General features: G+C 42.7%; 1 protein-coding gene across 1 annotated transcript in view; it reads right to left on the bottom strand.

The window, feature by feature from the left end:
- Positions 1-19,061, bottom strand: part of LOC126184505 (uncharacterized) — a 240,571-nt gene extending 221,510 nt beyond the window's left edge. Inside the window, exons 1-2 of the mRNA XM_049926897.1 lie at positions 19,036-19,061; positions 4,954-5,071 (exon numbers count right to left, since the gene is read on the bottom strand). Coding sequence (XP_049782854.1) covers positions 4,954-5,071; positions 19,036-19,061 — 144 coding nt within the window. The remainder of the gene's footprint in view (positions 1-4,953; positions 5,072-19,035) is intronic.
- Positions 19,062-21,454: the final 2,393 nt, after the last annotated feature.

The raw sequence follows: 21,454 nt of genomic DNA, 5'->3' as shown, positions 1-21,454 counted from the left end.
ATTTATATCGAAAAGACAGATTACGCCATAAGGGAGGAGTGTTCATTGTAGTCGACAAAAATATATTGTCTCTCGAGGCTGAAATTGAGTCTGATTGTGAATTTATTACGACGTGTGTAGTCGTTTTGGGTGAACTCAAGTCAGTTATTTTTACCAGCCACCCGCTCTTTCCGCGACAGTTTTGGAATCATTCAAAGAAAATCTACGCTTGGTAGCGAGGAAATACGCAGATCATGCAATATTAGTTGGAGTCGACTTTACCTACCGAGTATAGACTGAGACGTCTATGGATTCATTGTAGGTGATACGGACAGGCAACCTTGTCAAGTATCTTCTAACACGTTTTTCGGAAACTGTCTTGAGCAGTTAGTTCGACAGCCCACAAGCAATGGAAATATTTTAGACCTTATAGCTACAAAGGGGCCTGATCTTATCGACGGTGTCAGTATAGAGACAGGGATTCTACATCTACATCTACATCCATACTCCGCAAGCCACCTGACGGTGTGTGGTGGAGGGTACCTTGAGTGCCTCTATCGGTTCTCTCTTCTATTCCAGTCTCGTATTGTTCGTGGAAAGAAAGATTGTCGGTATGCTTCCGTGTGGGCTCTAATCTCTCCGATTTTGTCCTCACCGTCTCTTCGCAAGATATACGTAGGAGGGAGCAATATACTGCTTGACTCCTCGGTGAAGGTATGTCCTCGAAACTTCAACAAAAGCCCGTACCGAGCTACTGAGCGTCTCTCTTGCAGAGTCTTCCACTGGAGTTTATCTGTTATCTCCGTAACGCTTTCGCGATTACTAAATGATCCTGTACCGAAGCGCGCTGCTCTCCGTTGGATCTTCTCTATCTCTTCTATCAACCCTATCTGGTACGGATCCCACACCGGTGAGCAGTATTCAAGCAGTGGGCAAACAACTGTGCTGTAACCTACTTCCTTTGTTTTCGGACTGCATTTCCTTAGGATTCTTCCAATGAATCTCAGTCTGGCATCTGCTTTACCAACGATTAATTTTATGTAGCCATTCCATTTTAAATCACTCCTAATGCCTACTCCTAGATAATTTATGGAATTAACTGCTTCCAGTTGCTGACCTGATATATTGTAGCTAAATGATAAAGGATCTTTCTTTCTATTAGTGATCATGATGTTAGTGTAGCGACGATGGTTGCTTAAGTTCATAAATCCATCAAGAAGGCTAGGAGACGAATTTTTTTTTTTCTAGAAAGATCACATAATCAGTTGGTAGCATCCCACTTAGAAAATAAATAGACATCATTTAGTTCTGTTGTGATGGAAGTAGAGGAATTATGGGCAAAGTCTGGGCTGTAAATGGCAGTCTGGAGAAGTGTGTGCTGAGTAAGTGGATTGAGGACGGGAAAGACCCACCACTGTTAAACAGCAAAATTTGTGAAATTCTGGGGAACCAGAGACTGTTGTATAATTGGTTTTAAAAAAACGCGCAACAGGCAAATGTTAGTAAAAATTCGTGCGTCCATGAAAAGATCGATGCGCGAAACGTACAACTAACGCCGTCATACCTTAGCAAAAGATCCGAGAAAATTCTGATCCTACGTGAAATCGCTAAGTGGGTCGAAAGCCCCTGTCCAGTAACTCGTTGACCAGTCTGGTGCAGAAGAAGGAAAGAAGGAAGATTGGTGTTTAACGTCCGGTCGACAACGAGGTCATTAGATACGAAATCTTTTGTGGCAGTAGAAGACAGCAAAAGGAAAGCTCGAGCTTTAAATTTCGCGTTTCAGAAATCACTCACGCAGGAGTATCGTACAAATATACAGTCATTTCACCGTCACACGGACTCTGGTGTGGAAGACGCAGTAATAGGCATCCTTGGCGTAGAGAAGCAACTAAAGAGTTGATAACAACTAAGTCGCCAGGTCCGGATAGAGCCCGAATTCGGTTTTATACGAAGTACTCTACGGCATTGGCTCCATCCTTATCTTGCATCTGTCGCGAATCTCTTGCCCAGCGCCAAGTCTCAAGCGAATGGAGGAAAGCGCAGGTGACCCTTGTATATAAGAAGAGCAAAAGAACGGACTCGCAAAATTACAGCCCAACAGCGGTAACATCTGTTTGCTGCAGAATTCTTGAACATATTCTCAGTTTGAATATAATAAATTTCCTTGAGGCGGACAAGCTTCCGTCCACAAGTCAGCACAGATTCAGAAAACATCGCTTGTGAGATACTCAGATTGCCCTTTTTTTGCAAGGTATTCTCTGAACCATGGATGAAGGGCAACGGCAGAGTCCATATTCCTAGATTTCCTAAAAGCATTTGACACGGTATCCCACTAAAGATTGTTAACGAAGGTACGAGCATACGGAGTAAGTTCCCACACATGTGAGTGGCTCGAAGACTTCTTTAGTAATAAAACGCAGTACGCTGTCCTCGATGGCGAATATTATAAGAGACAAGGAGTGACCCAGGGAAGTGTGGCAGGACCGCTCATATTCTGTATATAAATAAAAACATGATCTGATGGACAGGGTGAGCATCAATCTGCGGCTGTTTGCTGATGAAGCTGTGGTGTACGGAAAGGTGTAGTCGTTGAGTGACTAGGAGATTACAAGATGAGTTAGACACAATTTCTAGTCGGTGTGATGAATGGCAGCTAACTCTAAGTGTAGAAAAATGCAAGTTAATGCGGATGAGTAGGAAAAGCAAACCCATAATGTTCGAATACAGCATTAATTTTGTGCTGCTTGCCACTGTCACGCCGATTAAATACCTAGGCGTAACGTTGCAGAGCGATATGAAATGCAAAGAGCACGTAAGGATGGTAGTAGGGTATAGAACACTAGTTTGATCCATTCTTGAGTACTGCTCCAGTGTTTGGGATTCCCACCATGTTGGATTAAAGGAAGACATTGAAGCAATTCAGAGGCGGTTTGCTAGATTTGTTACCGGTAGGTTCGTTCAACATGCGACTATTAGATAGATGATTCGTGAATTCAAATGGGAATACTTCGTGGGGAGACAACGTTCTTTTCGCAAAACATTGCAGAGAAAGTTTAGAGAACCAGCATTTGAAGCGACTGTATAACGATTGAACTACCGCCAACGTGCATTTCGCTTAAAATATAAGAGAAATTAAGGCTCGTATGGAGGCAAATAGGCCGTCGTTTTTCCTTCGCTCTCTTTGAGATTGCAGCCTTTGTAATTCAGTTAATGTTAATGCACTTGTGCAACATTTGAATATCTAAACTAAAGTTACCCACATTCAGAGTACCTCATTAAACTTCATACAGTCCACAGTTTTAGTTTATTACATTTATAACAACATTAGCTAACACTAGCCAATTTTGTTAAAACAAACACTGACCAAGGATGAAAAAGTGTTTTTCGCAAAATTACTGCCGAAAATATTGGAAATAAAGACTAGAAATAAAGATGACAACAGGATTTGAAACTCTGGAAAGTTATTATGTCAAAAACCACTTGAAGCTCAGCATGGAAAAAACATAGATCGTAGCATACCAGCTGAGAAACTGAGGAGCTAGTAAAAACGTAAATGTTATGTGGAGAGAACAATTGCTGTACTAAAGTGACCCGCTCGAGTACGTGATGGCGAAATCTGATCGTATCCTCACCTTGAAAGCTCACAGCGAATAAACAAAAGAGTAAGTCGTACACTCCAAATAATTACATCCGGAAGCTGACTTGTAGCATCTGGGGTGCAACCACTGTTTCATTTATTCGTTTGTTTCTACACAGAGGTATACGGAATATCCGTAACTAGTATTCGTCGTATCCCACATAGATCACAAGGCATTACATAGAAAGAGAGTTTCTTATTTAGTTATGTTAATTAAAAAAAGTAAACGCCGCGCGGCTTTATTTTTAATTACTATGGACACACGTTAATCAATGACTGACGCTAAATATTCTAAATATTCTGGATTTCATAGCTTGCAAAAATTTTGTGTTCCATTACTTGTTATTTTTCATATGTGCATTCTATTTATTAGTTTTTCGTTTTTAAAGCAGTGTGAATCGGAGAACTCCTTTCACATAAGAAAGCTATCTATTGCAACCTATACATCTTTAAAGCAATTAAAAGGCTAGAAACGTTTTTACGTATTAAAGAAACATGTATTTTTTCCTTCCACATCCATCAGACATGTCAGGAATGGCTAAAAGCAGGACGGTAAGCACCTATTGAAAAGAGTATGATAGAGAATCAGTTTTTTTTTTTTTTTTTTTTTTTTTTTTTTTTTTTTTTTTTTTTTTGTCTGAACAGGCAATGGAGAAAGTGAACACTAATTCCTATCTGCAATAAAAGTACAAGAAGATAGACTACGGATATTGAGATTCGCAGATAACATTGTCCTTCTATCAGAAAGTAAGTGAAGACTTCGACAAACTCTTTAATTTAAAAGCTAAATATAAACGCTGTTTAGCAAAAAATACACGTTAGTGATAAAAAAATAGACAAAGAGTATGATAAATAGCAGTGGCGAGAAAAACGAACGCTGAACACCAATTTTGTTAAGTAAAAAGTTGCAGTATACATTGTGGCTATCTCAGGGTAGATATTACCTGGAGCAGTGAAAGATAAGTGGGAAATATATTGGTTTCATTCATTGGCTGAGGTTAAAGAAAAGATTGTACAAATATACATTTGGGTTGAAGCACACTAGAATTCTGAAACGCAGACAGTAGGGAAATCTGAGGGGTCAAGACACACATAATTTGTGGTTCTATAGGACAAATTCGAGACAGACAAAGGTACAAAATACGAAGCGAAGAGGTCTTAAGCTCGATAACTGAAGAAAAAAGTCTGTGGAAGAACCTTACCAAAATAAGGAACAAGTAGGTGAGGTGGTAACTTGGCAAACGAGTCAAAAACAGAATAATAAATGCAGCGGCGTACAGTGGCTGATGTATGCAGCTTGCAGTATTGGTGTGGTAAGGGCAGTGAAGATGGCTTACCTTTGCCTTTGGCCATGTGTCGCGCGTCGCCCCGGCCGTCGCACTGTTGGCTGCCAGAGGCGAGCTATCAGCGCGACGCCGGGCTCCGGTATAATTAGACGCGCCAGGGAGCGCACACCTGCTTGTGCAACCGGAGCTACCACTGTTTGCACTTATCCTTCATGGAGAACAGTGCTGTATTTAGGACTTACTACCACCCCTCAAAATATGGAAATCAAAGAGCCTGTAGCAGCAGATGTTTGTTTCACAGTATCAACGATACGAAGTACCCACAGCTCTTAAGGTATGCATTTTAGAGGCCGTGTTTACTAGACTGATTTGCGTCGAACAATCGTTCCTGTCGTATCTTTGAATACCGACCTTTCCCCTGGGACACCCTGTACACCATTTTATAGCAGTTTCCCCAAGTATAAAGCAGCATTTAATCTTTTGTATCCAACTGTATAAAATTTTACTGTACAATCCTTAGTTAATGAATTGAAGAAATTAAAAAAGGACAACAACTGAAATCGTTAAAGAGATTCGCCTGGATAGCCGCGTACGTTTGCACGCCGCTTCCGGTATTTTGGGAAGGACGCCGGCTCCAGGTCGTATGAGCCCGGAGGATTAAGTAAGAGAGGCGGTGTGCAGGCCTGCCTAAATGTGGTGTTTAGGCGCTTTCGCATCTCACAAGGGGAGGCCACAACGTTTGGAACGCGGATTTACTGTAAACTTCGTACACTCGTAATACTCCATGAGGACAACAAAATGAGTAAGCAGTAGCGCGTACTTCTCAAGCGTTACTGAGAAAATCACAAGATAATTTCGATCGTCAAATATATATCTGTGCGTGGCCATTTTTACCATGAAGCGGCAGCAGCCGCGTGGTGCCGCCACAGTAGCTCAGCATGTTCGGTCAGAACGTTAGCTACTCTTTGTAATTAAAAAAAAAACTGAGCGAACGGATCAACGAACAAACTGAACGGGTGTCACCGGACGTCCGCCGTGAACAAATTCAACGAACAGTACAGAACAAAAAGAAATTTTTTAAAAAAAGTGGTTAGCGTTCAAGCCCCGTAATCGCTGGATCGAGTTCCGTTCGTCAGTTTTTTTTTTTTATTATTATTTTCAACTCAGTCATTTTCTTTACTGTTTATATTACAATTTATATAATGGGCAAAATACGTGTAATCGGATGAACTTTTATTAAATTTACAATGTTATTTGGCAGTCTACTAATTTTTATTGTCACAAATAATATAATATTCACAACTATCGACTAGTAAACGACCTAACGCATAAAGTGGTACTGAAAATGTATGCTTGTCCGTGTCTTCAAAACTGTTCGTATTTAATCGAAAGAGAACGAGAAACTGCTTCTCGGAAGACGCTATTAAAATACACTCGATACTGCATAACCAATTATCAGCGCCGATTTTTAAGGAAATACTGCGTTATGCATGGTTTGCTTCCAAATTATCGTCAGAAAGAGAGGTTTTTGAACATGTTAACGAGGTTATATTTCCACGGAAAACCTCAAAAGACCTTGCGTATGCGGAAACATAGCATTTATTCAATGCAGCTGGTGCCGTTTAACTTTATGTTTTCCGTGTTTTTACGAAAAATACCATCCTGCAACTTGTATTCCTAATGTCGAAAGCGACGATTAATTGTACATCTTTCGAAAGCCGTCTGTGCCGGTCAAAACTTGGAGGTAACAAGTCGTTTCGGGCTCCTTCCAGGTATAAGGGATTTCTCACATCATGGACCATTCATTTTCAGTATCACTTTATGCGTTAGGTCGTTTACTAGTCGATAGTTATGAATATTATATTATTTCTGATAGTAAAAATTACCAGACTGCCAAATAACATTGTAAATTTAATAAAAGTTCGCCCGATTACACGTATTTTTCCCACTATATCAATTGTAATATAAACAGCAAAGAAAATGACTGTGCTGAAAATTAAAAAATTAAAAAAAAAGAAAAGAAACAGGCGAACGGGACTCGATCCAGTAATTACCGGGCTTGAACGCTAACCACTCGGCTGCCGCCGCTTCATGGTAAAAATTATCTTGCGATTTTCTCAGTAACGCATGAGAAGTACGCGCTACTGCTTACATATGTTGTTGTCCTCATGGAGTACTACGAGTATACGAAGTTGGAAGTAAATCCGCGTTCCAAGCGTCGTGGCCTCCCGTTGTCAGACTAGGTGAAAACCTTGCTAGTACCGACGTCCCGCCTTAGTTACACGCTTCGCAAACATTTAGAAAACGTTCGCACATTTTCACATGGGATGACACTAGATGCAGACAGATGGGGTACATAAATTCCGTACTGGAGGGGGGGGGGGGGAAGCGGGCTGATAAGGACATCCGTCCACACTCTACCACTAACACTGCCAAATCCAGAATAACTAACAGATCCTGTGAAGAAACGAAATACAGCTAGGAAAAGGAAGAAACAGTCACACTTAAAACGAAAGTTTCAAATAACCTTGTTGTCTAATTTGTCTGTGCCTACAATTCATACTAACTATTTGTGCTTGAGATTGCTATGGCTCGTCAGTGATCTGTCTATCAGACGCTATGAATCTTGAGACACCAATATCCACACAACGGATAACGTTATCTGGAAGTGGTGTTCTCCACTTCTCCAGGAAATAGAAATAATAAAGTTTGGAAGAAATCTGTTTCCCGCCACATATAATTCACTTCCGACTGCCAAAATTTCCGTTAATCATTGATGTAAAAGTCTTAGCGATTTTGCCAACTGAAGTGCAGCGCGTTTGACCAGATGCAAATAGGAATTTGACAAGAAGGTGTGGGGGCTTCAGAGATAAATGCTGACTTAATTGCACTGAAAAATTCGTACTTTGAAGTCCATATAAAATAATTGCATCTACCTCTTTAACGATTATAAGAGAGCGCGCTACAAACTATTAAAACATACACTTTTTTTAAGTTTTAAATTTTTGTGTGCCTCCTTGGCTGCAGCCTACACGACCTGTGGCCCTGATGGAGAAGTATCTAGTGTGAGCAGAAGTTAGTGTGTTTCTTAAACATTAGTCTTGTAAGTGATAGCAAGTAAAACATCCTTTTGCCACTATTAAATAATTTAATCATAGATCCGTCCAGGTAGCAGCACACGTAAGCATGCTGCTTCTGGGTTTGGGGAGACACGTTGGCCCCGGACGGAATCCGCGCAGAGTGTTAGCGACGAGGGTCTGGTTGCTGGCCGGGCTGGATATGGGTTTTAGCAGGTTTCCCACATCTGTCTAGGTGAATACTGGGCTGGTACCAACATGCCACCTCAGTTAAATGATTGCAAACAGCACATGTTTGCAAACTTTTACATCAGATAACAGATGGAGTACACAAATTCTGTCCCAGGGCTGTGGGTGGGGGTGGAGGGAAGGTTGCGACAGGAAGGGCTTTGGCCACTCTCTGCCATTAACGTGGCCTAAACCAAAATAATATGCCGACCCAATGACGACACAGAATATAGGCTAGAAGAAAGAAGTAAAAGATGACATAATTCAATCACCACGAAACTCATTACGTTCTGATAAACTGAAGGTGAAAACTGTTGCCATTGTTCTTGCAACACGCTTAATCATAAGTGGCGGATTGTGGAGCGAATTCGTCTGAAAAACAACTGACGAATTCACCACAAATAAGCTCGAGTTGTTTCAAAATGGTTCAAATGGCTCTAAGCACTATGGGACTTAACATCTGAGGTCATCAGTCCCCTAGACGTAGAACTACTTAAACCTAAGTAACCTAAGGACATCACACACATCCATGCCCGAGGCAGTAGTCGAACCGGCAACCGTAGCAGCCTCGTGGTTTCGGACTGAAGCGCCTAGAACCGCTCGACCACAGCGGCCGGCGATTTGTTTCAGATCAGGATTTTGAGCAGACTGCTTCAGCAAATCCAAACGATTTTCTTCGACTCACCATATAGGTTCATTGAACCGTGAATAGAAACGTTATCATTCTCAAACAGAAAATGCCCGATCGCAAACTGTTACTTGAGAACGATCTAAATTAATGGTCTGCAAGATGGCAGGTCCTTTGGGCTCGCCTTTCTTTGACTTTAATTATTCAGTTCATGAAGGCATATGCAGTCAGAGTACTTGTATCGGGCTCTGGTGACACAGTGATCGTTATTAAGGAGATTAACTGTGGTTGATTAGTAATTTAAATAGTAGCTTATTAGAAGAAAGAAACAAACACCGTCTGACCAGGCCTTGTCCGCCCCAGTAGCTGAGTGGTCAGCGTGACGGATTGCCGTCCTCTGGGCCGGGGTTCGATTCCCGGCTGGGTCGGAGATTTTCTCCGCTCAGGGACTGGGTGTTGTGTTGTGTTCATCATCATTTCATCCCCATCCGGCGTGCAGGTCGCCCAATGTGGCGCCGAATGTAATAAGACCTGCGCCAAGGCGGCCGGACCTGCCCCGCGAGGGGCCTCCCGGCCAATGACGCCAAACGCTCATCATCATCATCATCATCACCAGGCCTTGAAGGACCACGGGTACCGACTGGCAGCTGTCTCATCCTCAGCCCTTAGCTGTTACCACACGCAGATACGGAGGGGTATGTGGTCAGCACACCGTCGTCAGTTTTTGTAACCGGTGCCGCTACTTCTCAATCAAGTAGCTCTTCAATTGGCCTTACATGGGCCGAGTGCACCTTAATTACCAACAGCACTCGGCAGACCCGGATACTGACCCATCCAATAAGTGCATTAGTAGCTTATTGCATGGAGTAATTAGAGGTGACGGGAGGCTTCGTGAAGAGGAAAGCTCGCTGCCTGTAGATGCCAAAAATGCCACTTTATTGACGTAACTTCGTTGAACAAGGAGAGACGTGGATGTGGGTATGTCGGATGGGCCTGGGAGCCCCAATTGCCGCTTTCACGCAGTGGAACTCGCACTGGCAGACACAGGCCAAGCAAGGGGGGGGAGGGGGGGGGGGAGAAGCGGTGGTCCCCTAGTCTCAGAGAGAGAGGAGCTGTTAGCGATCAACAGCGCAATGTCCCAGAGGCTCTAGACGGAATTTTTATGACTGCTTTAACCATCACCTTGGTAATTATTGCTGGCCAGGGAGAGAGCATTTTTCTCAATCTCCTAGTATCTACCTGATGTTTCCTGTGGACCTTCCTGCCGAGATCCGACTTCGCTAGGATCGTAAAAATCAATTCACCACAGTGCCTGAAATGGGCCAGCATAGCGGGACGCCCAACATAATGTCACCGTTTAGCCACAGCCTGGGGGATGTGGCTAAGCCATGTCTCCGCAATATCCTTTCTTCCAGGAGTGCTAGTTCTGCAAGGTTCGCAGGAGAGCTTCTGTGTAGTTTGGAAGGTAGGAGACGAGGTACTGGTGGAATTAAAGCTGTGAGGACAGGGCGTAAGTCGTGTTTGGGTAGCTCAGACGGTAGAGCACTTGCCTGCGAAAGGCAAAGGTCCCCAGTTCGAGTCTCGCTCCGGCACATAGTTTTAATCTGCCAGGAAGTTTCATTAACCTATTATTCTGCTAAGTGAACTATGACCCCCTGGAGATGATCTGTCCCTCTGAGAAACTTCCACTCACCTCTCCCCCTACCCCTCCTCGTCATAACCACTCTGCAAACATCCAACCCTTACCCCTACCCCTCGCTGACACAGGTACACTTTCAGGCCTGAGTAATTCGAATTCCCTCCTCCTACTACAACAATTTGATTGACTAATTAATTAAATTGATCATTTAATTAACCCCTCCACCTCTGGTAAATCCCCCCAGTCCTCGCCCCCTCCCCCACTTTCTCCCTTCCACTCACCTGGAAACTGACGGGTCTGTGATGGAGAGGGGGCATCTCACAGTTACACCGCAAAGGGTATATTGTTTATTTATAAAAAAATTCAATTTCGGGGTTTGGATATCTCTTGCTCATCATTATCTACTATTTGGGAAGATGCAGGTCTTGTAAAATATATCAGAAAGAAGTAATTAAATCAATCTCTTTCTTTTTTATTCCAATCGCACAAGGAATAACATCGACATAACTCATCACACGTTATTACACTGTTAAAAATCTTTTGCTCGCGAAGCTCCTGCAGGAAGTGACGTGACTGCACCACCTTCCACCTTGTGCGCCGAGCAGAGCAGATGTGGCACTAACCCCCCGAACAAAAGCTTCAGGTGGTGCCAACCCTTTGATATTTGATACCTGAGAATTTCATGTCGAAACACATGCTCCCTTAAAGTAATCAAACGCCTCACCACATATGAAGTCTCTTAAAGTAACTACACAGAGAAGTTGTAAATATCAGGTTTACACTGTGTATCACTTAATAAATTCGGTAGTACATCTTTTTTATTACGATGGCCGTTTCTCCCTGTGTAAGTGGGGGATTGAAATTTCGTTAAAAGATATCGCCATAACGAAAAAAACTCGTGATTACTGCTTCATCTCAAGAACAATATCCGTGGTACCCTAGCAATCTCTCCCACCCGCCAGATGGTAGGGTCATGAATATCGAATTGATAGGCTAAATAATTAAATTAATAATATGAGTCACTTTGCATAGCGAGTATTTTTTTTTTTTTTAGCTGTCAGATTACACTCACGAGGTATCTCGAAACGAGTCACCTTTTACGAACCTATCTGTTAAGGATCCCATATAGCAAAACTCCAGCGTGGTCTTCTAGACAGTCCCTCTGCATCTTGTAACTGTTCCTCAGTCTCTGTCCCATCCTCCCAACAGCTTTGCCCACGTGATCACTCCAGTTTAAATCAGAACTGGTCGGAAGTCAGAAGCGTTGTATCTAAGGCCTTCTGCAATCCATGGAGAGGCAAAGTGAGCTGAGTTAATGCGACAAGACCATGTTTTGACTTGATTCCCGGCGGGGTCAGGGATTTTCTCTGCCTCGTTATGGCTGGGTGTTGTGTGCTGTCCTTAGGTTAGTTAGGTTTAAGTAGTTCTAAGTTCTAGGGGACTTATGACCACAACAGTTGAGTCCCATAGTGCTCAGAGCCATTTGAACCATTTTTTGTTTTGACAATTCGGTGAAAATGGGAACGTGTTGTAGCTCTGCCTATTGTGTACTGTGTGTAAGGCCAGCGCCAAACGAAGCTTTCTCCTGCAACACAAGGTAGCAGAAAAGACAGTAGGAGCAGCTACGATGGTGTTTCTTATTGGGAAAATTAGCAAGACTCTACATCGTACAAGAACTGGAAGGAGGACGAGGATTTTGCTACTGCATGGCTGTGCATCTCCAAACAACATATAGGTGCTGCAGCCTGATGGAGACCTACGTCTCTCAGGGTGCATTCCTGTCTGTCACCCTAACATTCTCTCCCTCCACGTTATTTTGTACCATCCAATAGAGAAAAACTACATGCCAGAAAAACTCCACTAACGTCACCTGTTGGAGAACTCGATAAGATATTACCACATACTCATTTCTGATGTACCGAAAACAAATACCGTCTGCATGCTGGCATCAAGCATATGTGGCATACCTATTAAATATATAGGTATTGGTCCATTGGAGCAGGTGACCTGTGATCGACTTCACTTCCACAGACCAACACAAAGTATTGTCACCTGTACTGTAGGAGGACCATACCCCACAGACTATCAATTGCAAGACAGGCTCCCTGTGTTTTTCTTTAATATGCACTTTGACACATTGTTTCTTTTCTTGTGTAACAAATCGAAGCAGTGTGTGACTCCAGTTTTGTAAATCACCATGATCTTTTTTTCCCATCACAGTTCTGAGGTCTGCGTCAGCTGACATTAATACTTCTTAATCCATTGGCTCTCACTGAAAGCTGGACACTGCATGGTGTAAACTATGCTGCTCCTACAACACACAAGATGGTTGAAGTAAAAGGCAGAGGTGGTGTTTCTTAGTGACAAAAATGTGGAAAACATTGCGACATATGGAAACTGGAAGAGTTTGCGCCATTGTGGGCGTTTCCAAACAACTGCCTGAAGGTGACTGATGAGGTCTACATTTAAACTCATCTTTCACAGTGATATGGTCGCAGATGTGTAGGTGTTCTGTTTCGATTGATTCCTCATACTGCGGTCATGTAAGCGACCTCTGTTCTTGTGCAGGCCATCCACAAATGGTGCTGCTCCCACCAAGACTCTCTCCAACTCATTACAAGTGGTATCAATCAATCATTAGGTGGTAATCAACAGAGCACCAATGGATGAATGGGATGGGAAAACACGCCGTTGATGTACTGTAATAAGTACCACAGTTGATAGTGCTACCAATTTTAGCAATTTGACCATTTTTCTGTAATTTCAAAGCCAATCATTGGCATATTGCATGTTTCCAATTTCTGTATCATCACTAAACCATCCCTCCACTACTTTGCGTGCACTATATAGTACATTGCGAAAGTAGATAGAATACTGTGCAGTACATCCATTCATGATTAATTCTCGAACATATGCACCAAAATACACCAGACAGCACCCTATACCGATGCAGTTAGTTTATCTACATATTTCTAGCAGTTCGATCATAGTGTGTGATTAAATATTACAATTGCCCATCTTTTCCTATGTTGATAGGAGTCACAGAGCATTCTCGCATTCTCGGGATAAAGTTGGAGGTTGAAATATCTCCCCGCGTTATCTTCGACCAACCCTTCCTACAAAACTGTCACCAATGTAATTTGCAGCTGACCAGAAGTAGGAGGCCTGTTAGCTGTTGCCTGTGGCAGCAGGGGCCAGCAGAGTGACCAGTGCGTGTTGCGTGAGGAGATTCAAAATGACGGGTGTTTATGGTGGAAGATTATTCCATCCATGTAAATTGGTCGGTTGACTGCTTGGTGACAGTCTCTCTACGACCTCTGAGCACCTGGTACAGCGGGTGTGTGCATGCTGGGGTATCGGCTTGCAGCTGTTGGCATAGCTGATACGTGTGTGGATCTCTCGTCACCGGCACGCTATGTCCCTGCCGGCGGTGGATGGCGGGGCCGTGGCTCCTGGCAGTCAACGGACACCTAGCTCTTTGCGATCGCGAGTTTATGTGATCAGTTGGATTTCTTTCACCTGATATGTTTAGTGAAAACGTTATAGTGGAGGGAGGCATTTGTGCTCTTAAATGTCGGTGCATACAAGACCTCGGATGTATTTAGTGCTACGATCTATTTGAGGTGGAAATTTCACTACTTGAGTTACATAATGTTTGCATGTGATACTCAAAAGTTGGAAATACGTTTTATTACGAAGAAGGATCATCGTAAGGTGGAGGAAAGTGTTTTAAGCGATCTCTTTGACTCCTGTAAATTGTTAAACAATGAATTTGATACGGTAGTGCAAATGGGTTATTTTTTTATCGAAATTGCGTCAGCTCTCCCTTTGTCCCAAGCATTAGCCAATAGGAGCACAGCATTCTGAGGAGAGATGAAATCCTCCATCTGAGTGTTTCGAGACATTGGTTCACACACGGATAGAGACAGAGACATGAAGTGAGTCTGGAATTTCCCGATCAACAGAATACCGCCACTTGATGCTTTGCTTGGGGGCAGCAAGATCAAAGGACGCCGATATTCGATCTATGGTTGGTGGTATTTTGCAACATGATCTGTAATTACGATTTTTAGCAGTTTTGACCATCGTAGCGGCGCCCTGACGATAGACTCACATGCGGGAGACCCCAAACGGCGGCTACTATACCGCAGTTCATTCCATTCATGATCTGTAGACCACTTCTGCAGGGTGTATCTTTCAATGCAGTATGACTGCTGTATGTTTCTCGATGTGTAGAAAATAGTTTGCCACTGACATTCTCATAATTTGTGCGTCTGCTGAAAGTGGCGAACAGTGCTCCTGCACCACCACCAGCAATTTTGTGGGTAAATTCAATAAGAACCAATCAGAACACTTCATACACAGAAAGTTCCATGACATCAAAGAATCAGAAGACATCCTCGGTGGGGGTGGAGGGTGGGGGGGGGGGTGGCACTGGGGCCTCTACAGACTGTTTCGAGTAAGACAGAGGCAGAGCAGTATATCTACAGAAAGTTCTGTGACCGCTTGAGGGAGAAATAGATAGATAGAGAGAGATAGAGAGAGAGAGCATGTGTTTCGACATGAAATTCTCAGGTATCAAATATCAAAGGGTTGGTACCACCTGCAGCTTTTGTTCAGGTGATTAGCGTGACATCCACTCTGCTCAGTGCACCAGGCAGCTGGCGCATTGTGCAGGCACTGATGGGCGTGTTGCTGCATGGTACCCCAAGCTGCGTGCAAGTGCTTCAGAATCGGAAGATTTTCAACAGTGTGTTTATGTGTGATGAGTTATGTCGATGGTACTCTTTGCATAATAGGAATAAAAAAGAAAGAGATGGATTTAATTACTCCTTTCTATGTATTTTATAAGACTTGCATCTTCCCAAATAGCAGAGAATGATGAGCAAGAGAGATCCATCCCTGCAAATTCAATTTTTTATATAAATATGCAATATACCCTCTGCTGTGTAACTGAATTTCCTGGTGTGTGATCCCTCCTCCACTTGGATGGGTGACCATCCAGGCCGCCATGCGCTGTTGCCTTTCTTCGGGGTGCACTCAGCCTCGTGATGACAATTGAGGAGCTATTCGGCCGAATAGTAGCGGCTTCGGTCAAGAATACCATCTTACGGCCGGGAGAGCGGTGTGCTGACCCTACGTCCCTCCTATCCGCATCCTCCACCAAGGATGACACGGCGGTCGGATGGTCTCGGTAGGCCACTCGTGGACTGAAGACAGAGTGATGAGACCCCTCCTCTCCAGCACAGACCCGTCAATTTCCAAGTGGGAGGGTAAGGAGGAATTGGGGAGGGGAGGGCTGAGGTGACTTACCAGAGGGGGGTGGGGTTAATTAATTGATCAATTTAATTAATTGGTCAATCAGATTCATAGAGTGTGAGGGGTCTATTCGAATAACTCAGCTTCGAAACTGTACTTGCATTGGCGAGGAGGAGGTTCGAGGGTTGGAGGTTCCCAGAGAGGTTGGGAGGAGGAGAGGGACGGGGAAAGGGTGGGGAGGCTTCTCAGAAGGACTGATTATCCCCAGGGGGTCATAATCAACTCAGCAGAACAATAGGTTAAGGGCTGTTAATGAAAAAGGTCTATATGTTTGCCTACGAATGTATACGTGCCCCTGATGTAGACAACTGCTATTGCCCTACTACTAATGAGTTATTGGGTCTCTAATCCAGATGTAGCCATGGATAACAATGCACAGATGCATATAGTCTTAAAATTTTTAAGAAGGCAGAAGAGATCAGGCAGAAGGAAAGTAAAGAGAGAAAGGAATTCGAGAAGGAACTGAAGAAAGATATAATAGAGATCAAACACGAGGAGTTGACAATTAAAAAAATGTCAGCAGAGGCGAAGCAGTTAACTCTAGATGCAAAGAAAGACTCACGAGTAACTATTAGCGAAGCAACTGGAGCATGGTTCAAATGGCTCTGAGCACTATGCCACTTAAAAAGAACTTCTGAGGTCATCAGTCGCCTAGAACTCAGAACTAATTAAACCTAACTAACCTAAGGACATCACACACATCCATGCCCGAGGCAGGATTCGAACCTGCGACCGTAGCGGTTGCTCGGCTCCAGACTGTAGCGCCTAGAACCGCACGGCCACTCCGGCCGGCTGGAGCAAGGAAAGAGGTGCTAGTAGCCAAGAGACATGTGAAACGGGCCAAAAATTTCATTTAGCCAAACAAAGAAGGTTGTGCTTATGTTATAGGAACAGGGGAAGAAGACAGAATAAGATGCACGAGAAGAAGTAGTAAAGATTCGCAGAGGGTAGATCAGTTAGGACAACAGTGAGAAGACTTGACAGAATTATGCTATGAATACTCGCGGATTAGTGCACAGCAGATAGAAATAATTGAAGATATCAAACACATGCGAGATCGTACAGAACATTATAAATTTGATGCGTGAAGAAGTCGAAAGAAGACAATGAAAGAAGACTACGAATAGAGCAAGAAATACATGTGGGCTATTTGAATTCCGACATAACTCAGCTGGTACATTCAATACAATCACCAGTTTGTCAACCAACTGTTGCATGCCCACCATCAATGATTGTACCACCAGCCACACGATGCGACTCGAAGGCCGAGCCATCACACATCCGCGTGCCATTCTCTGGGGGTGTGTCTCATGTATTAGTATCGAAGATGGTGTGGGAAGATGTAGCAGTAACTTGCACAATCGAATCATCCATCATAGGGAACAAATAAGAGTATCGGAAGCGAGACAAAGATCGAGTTCGAGAAATGACTTGGGATTCAACGATAAATACTTTATGTCAGCTTTAACATGATCTGTTCGAAATGGGTTTCTCCTTTATCCGCTACTACATGTGCTTTCTCTTAAAGTGCGGTTTCAAGAACCTTGTTATCAAACAATCCTTAATCTAATTCCTATACTATTTAAATAGAGTGATTTTACTTCCATCGACTGTTCCCTTGGCCCATGCTGGCTAACCACTCGACTAGCAACTGGTGCGTCGGTGGATCTGAAGACTGTGCACGTCTGTGTTTATTACAGATAGAAATATGCAAATACCAAGCAGAAACACGCCGTAACTGGTGGCTGAATGCTTGTCGATATAGGCTCGTTTCACACTGGGACACTTGTGACGGTCACCGGTGACTGTGGCGAACACTCCTGGGTCACTGGTGTCCCACACTGCAACTGTTGCCAACTGATTAGTTGGTGAAATGGACCCGAGCGAGGAGGAACTGTTGTTAGTACTTGTAATGAGGAGGAGGAGGAGAATGAAGACAAAATGTTCATTACACATACGTCCACTGCTACGTGATCGGCTGGAGAAAGGATTGTATTACACCCTTTATGACGATCTGAGACAATCTGAGAAGAAGTTTTTCCAGTATTTTCGAATGTCAAAAACTTCATTTGAGGAACTACTAGAAAATGTGAAAGAAGCAATCACAGGAAAAGACACTACACTAAGGAAGGCTGTCCCACCAGAGGAAAAACTTGCTCTTACATTAGGGTAGGTTCTGCAGTATTATTTTATTTTATTGAAAACACATTTTACAGATTTTAACTGGTATTAATATACATTACAAAATATTGTAAAACTTTCACTGATAGTTTTAAGTTCATTGCTTCTCTGCCTGTGCTGTTGAAAAGTATATTAAGGACTCGTCACTGTACTCGGAGGCCGCTGGCGAGCACACAGCTGGTAACTGATCGGACAACCTCGACTGTCCTCGTTCCATGATATGCACGGTCGTGATGCGGATACCCCGTAACGTAATTTGGTACCGGCGCAAATCCTATTTGGGACGAAGAGGAAGCAGAAGCGCTGTAATATTGTTGGGCATTAATAATGACATTCATCAAATCTGATTTCACTTTCAATCTTGCATAACTGGGTAATTTTTTTAATTCAGGAAATAAAGACTGCATAAACAAGCTGTCTTCGTCGGCTTGCTGTGATGAATTGTCTTTTCTGGCGTAATTTTCCTTCAAAATGTTATATAGGATATCTTCTTCTTCAAGACTCTTCTTTTCACGTGGCCTTTTGTGCCGTCGCTCAGCAGTTTCTTCACGTGCCTCCTGCTCTAAATTTTCTCCTTCATGAAACTCATTTCTGTCTTCATCATCATCATTGTCAATACTAGAAGTAGTGTTCTTACAGTCAGTTGTTAGGAATCGCGGCTGATCGAAGTAGATATACTTCTTCCTACCAGTTGCTGCAGAACCACCCTTTTCTGTTTTTTGCCTTAATAACTCTCTGGTATAATTGGCCCTTAAGCTCTTCCATTTCCTGCAACAAACAAAAATCACCATAGTATTGTAATATCTAATATATAAAAATGAATGTTTGTTTGGTTTTGTTCGTACTTTATGCGCAGCCGTACCGTTCATCCGATTGCGATGAAACTTTGTCACTTGCGCGAAAGTTATAGGCATAGTACAATTATTAACATTTATTAAAATTATAGTTGCCGAGTGTTTCAGCTGGTTATCTATAATGTCTACGTGTGCGTGCGTGTGTATGTTTGTGTGTAACCTGCATAATTTTGTAGTTTTGCTCCATATGCTTTATCTTTTTTTTACAGGTACTTGGGGGCCGGATCATCCATGATGGACTTAAATTTTCAGTACAGAAGTGGAGTATCAACTATCTCGTATATTATACGAGACGTTTGCTCTGCCATATGGCATAAAATGAAGTCAATATGTTTTCCCGACCTTTCGAAAGATCTATGGCTTGCCTCAGGTGAAGGATTCCATAAGAGGGCCAACTTTCCTCATTGTGTGGGTGCAGTGGACGGGAAGCACATCAGAATTGTAAAACCCACTTCCAATGGTTCACTCTACTATAATTATAAGAACTATTTTTCCATTCTGTTGTTAGCTGTTTGTGATTCGACGTACAAATTCTTATTCATAGACGCTGGAGCATGTGGCAAATCGTCCGACTCAACTGTGTTTCGTAATACAGTGTTAAATAATAAACTACAAGATGGTACGCTAGATTTACCTGCACCAAAACAACTGTCATTATCGTTTGAAAGACCTATGCCATTCATGTTAGTAGGAGATGAAGGTTTCAGATTGTCAAAATTCATTTTGCGCCCTTATGTTGGAAAGTATTTAGACATTAAAAAACGTGTGTTCAACTATTGACTGTGCAGAGCTAGAAGGTACATCGAGTGTACTTTTGGAATTCTTGCAAACAAGTGGTGCATTTTCTATCGACCACTGGATGTTAAATTAGATTTGGCAGAGTCTATTGTGAAGACATGTTGCCTCCTCCATAACTTTGTGCGTGATCGTGATGGAATACAGTTTTAGGATACGTTAACTATTCAGGGATTGCAGGACATGTCACCTTGCTCGGTCCGTGGAGGAAATATTGCGAACGGTATCAGAGAAGGTTTCGCAAACTACTTCATCAGCCCTGAAGGCGAAGTGCCATGGCAGCTGCAAAAAATCTAAGTGCTAGAAATGTTATGTGAACATTAATGTCGTTAGGCCTAAATGTTCATTGGAATTGTATTTGAAATGTGCAGTGTTCAATTATTACCATGTTAACTGTAACAAACCATACTGTTGCGTTCACTGAACTGATTAAAACTTGCAATTACAATTATAATTACAATGCACTTTTTTGCATTACAGTTGTGTGTACCTAATTGAACAGAATCCAAGCACGAGCACTGTTCTCATTCGGGTGTCAAAAACTTGTAAGTCAATAGTATTATGGTAAATAAATAAAATTTATTATTATAGTAACAACATATGCGTAAATTATTGTTGTTTTGAATAATATTTTAACTGTATTTTTCGGACCATAAGGCGGAGCGTCTTATTAGACTACGAAAAGAGGTACCCTTAATTATGTTATGAAAATGTTGAAATAAAACTATTTATTTTATTTTACTTTCATTCGCTCTGTAGGGGTGAGTACATGGTTTCTGCGCTCATCCATTTTGTCCATTCTTCTCCCATTGAGACTGCATAACAGTACACTTGCTATTGGTAATGCAAAAGAAAAGTGGGTGAGGGATAGCATTCTCCTTGTACGTTATTAACCTCCTAGCCTCGTACAGGGGTAGAAAATATATTTCGCTATTCTTGTGGTCCGAAAAATACGGTATTAAAGTGAAAAAGTTTCTTTCATCTATGCTCTTTTCATCGAAATCAGGCACAAACTTCGTAATAATTTCTTGCCACGCTTTCATTTACTTTGTTACTGTAGTCATCGCTTTTCATATCCCAAATAACGGGACGACTTTCCACTTCACTTATAAAATCTTCTGTGTTGATGAACTCTAAACTCATGGCTGCACTATGTGGAGAACCACTGGGCTCAGCAACGGCTGCCTGTCTGTTGGCAACTCTGCACTGCTGTGTCTGTGATCGGTGTCCCAGTGTGAACACTCCAATACAGGCTAATGCATGTCCGGCGGTGACCGCAGCGAACACAGTGTCGGTGTCCGTCACATGTGGCGAGGGTGAGTCACTGCTGGGTCACCGTGACTCGGTGACTCAGTGTAGTGTCCCGGTGTGAATGCTCCAATTCAAACGAATGTATCTCTATCAGTGACCGTCACCGGTGACCGTCACAAGTGTCCCAGTGTGAAACGAGCCATAATCTTGTGACGATAATTTTCTTGAAATATTGCACACGCTGTAACATCTGCTGCACTGAATTTTCCCCCGCTGTGATTATGTAAATTTATCTAACGAATGCATAAGTTCAGAGTTGAGAGTGGCATTAACATAATAAGATTTTGGCGGGTAATACCCTTAGTGACCCTTCTGATCAACACAACGTATTCGGGTCAATGCCATGACAGTTGTACCAGTCAGCGTAGACGGAAAACGGAAATCCTTCTCGACGATCACACAAGCCGTATCATTAATGATAATGCTGCTTCCCTGCATTTCCAATTTTCTCAACCCCTAATGTTTCCCTTTTACATAGCAATTTATCAACACACTTTCTGGAGAGAAGGCCGAGCACAGC

The sequence above is a fragment of the Schistocerca cancellata genome, chromosome 4 (assembly GCF_023864275.1).
Source record: "Schistocerca cancellata isolate TAMUIC-IGC-003103 chromosome 4, iqSchCanc2.1, whole genome shotgun sequence".
Taxonomy (NCBI): domain Eukaryota; kingdom Metazoa; phylum Arthropoda; class Insecta; order Orthoptera; family Acrididae; genus Schistocerca; species Schistocerca cancellata.
Note: the sequence above shows the minus strand (reverse complement) of the source record. Positions and strands in the feature narration are given on the sequence as shown.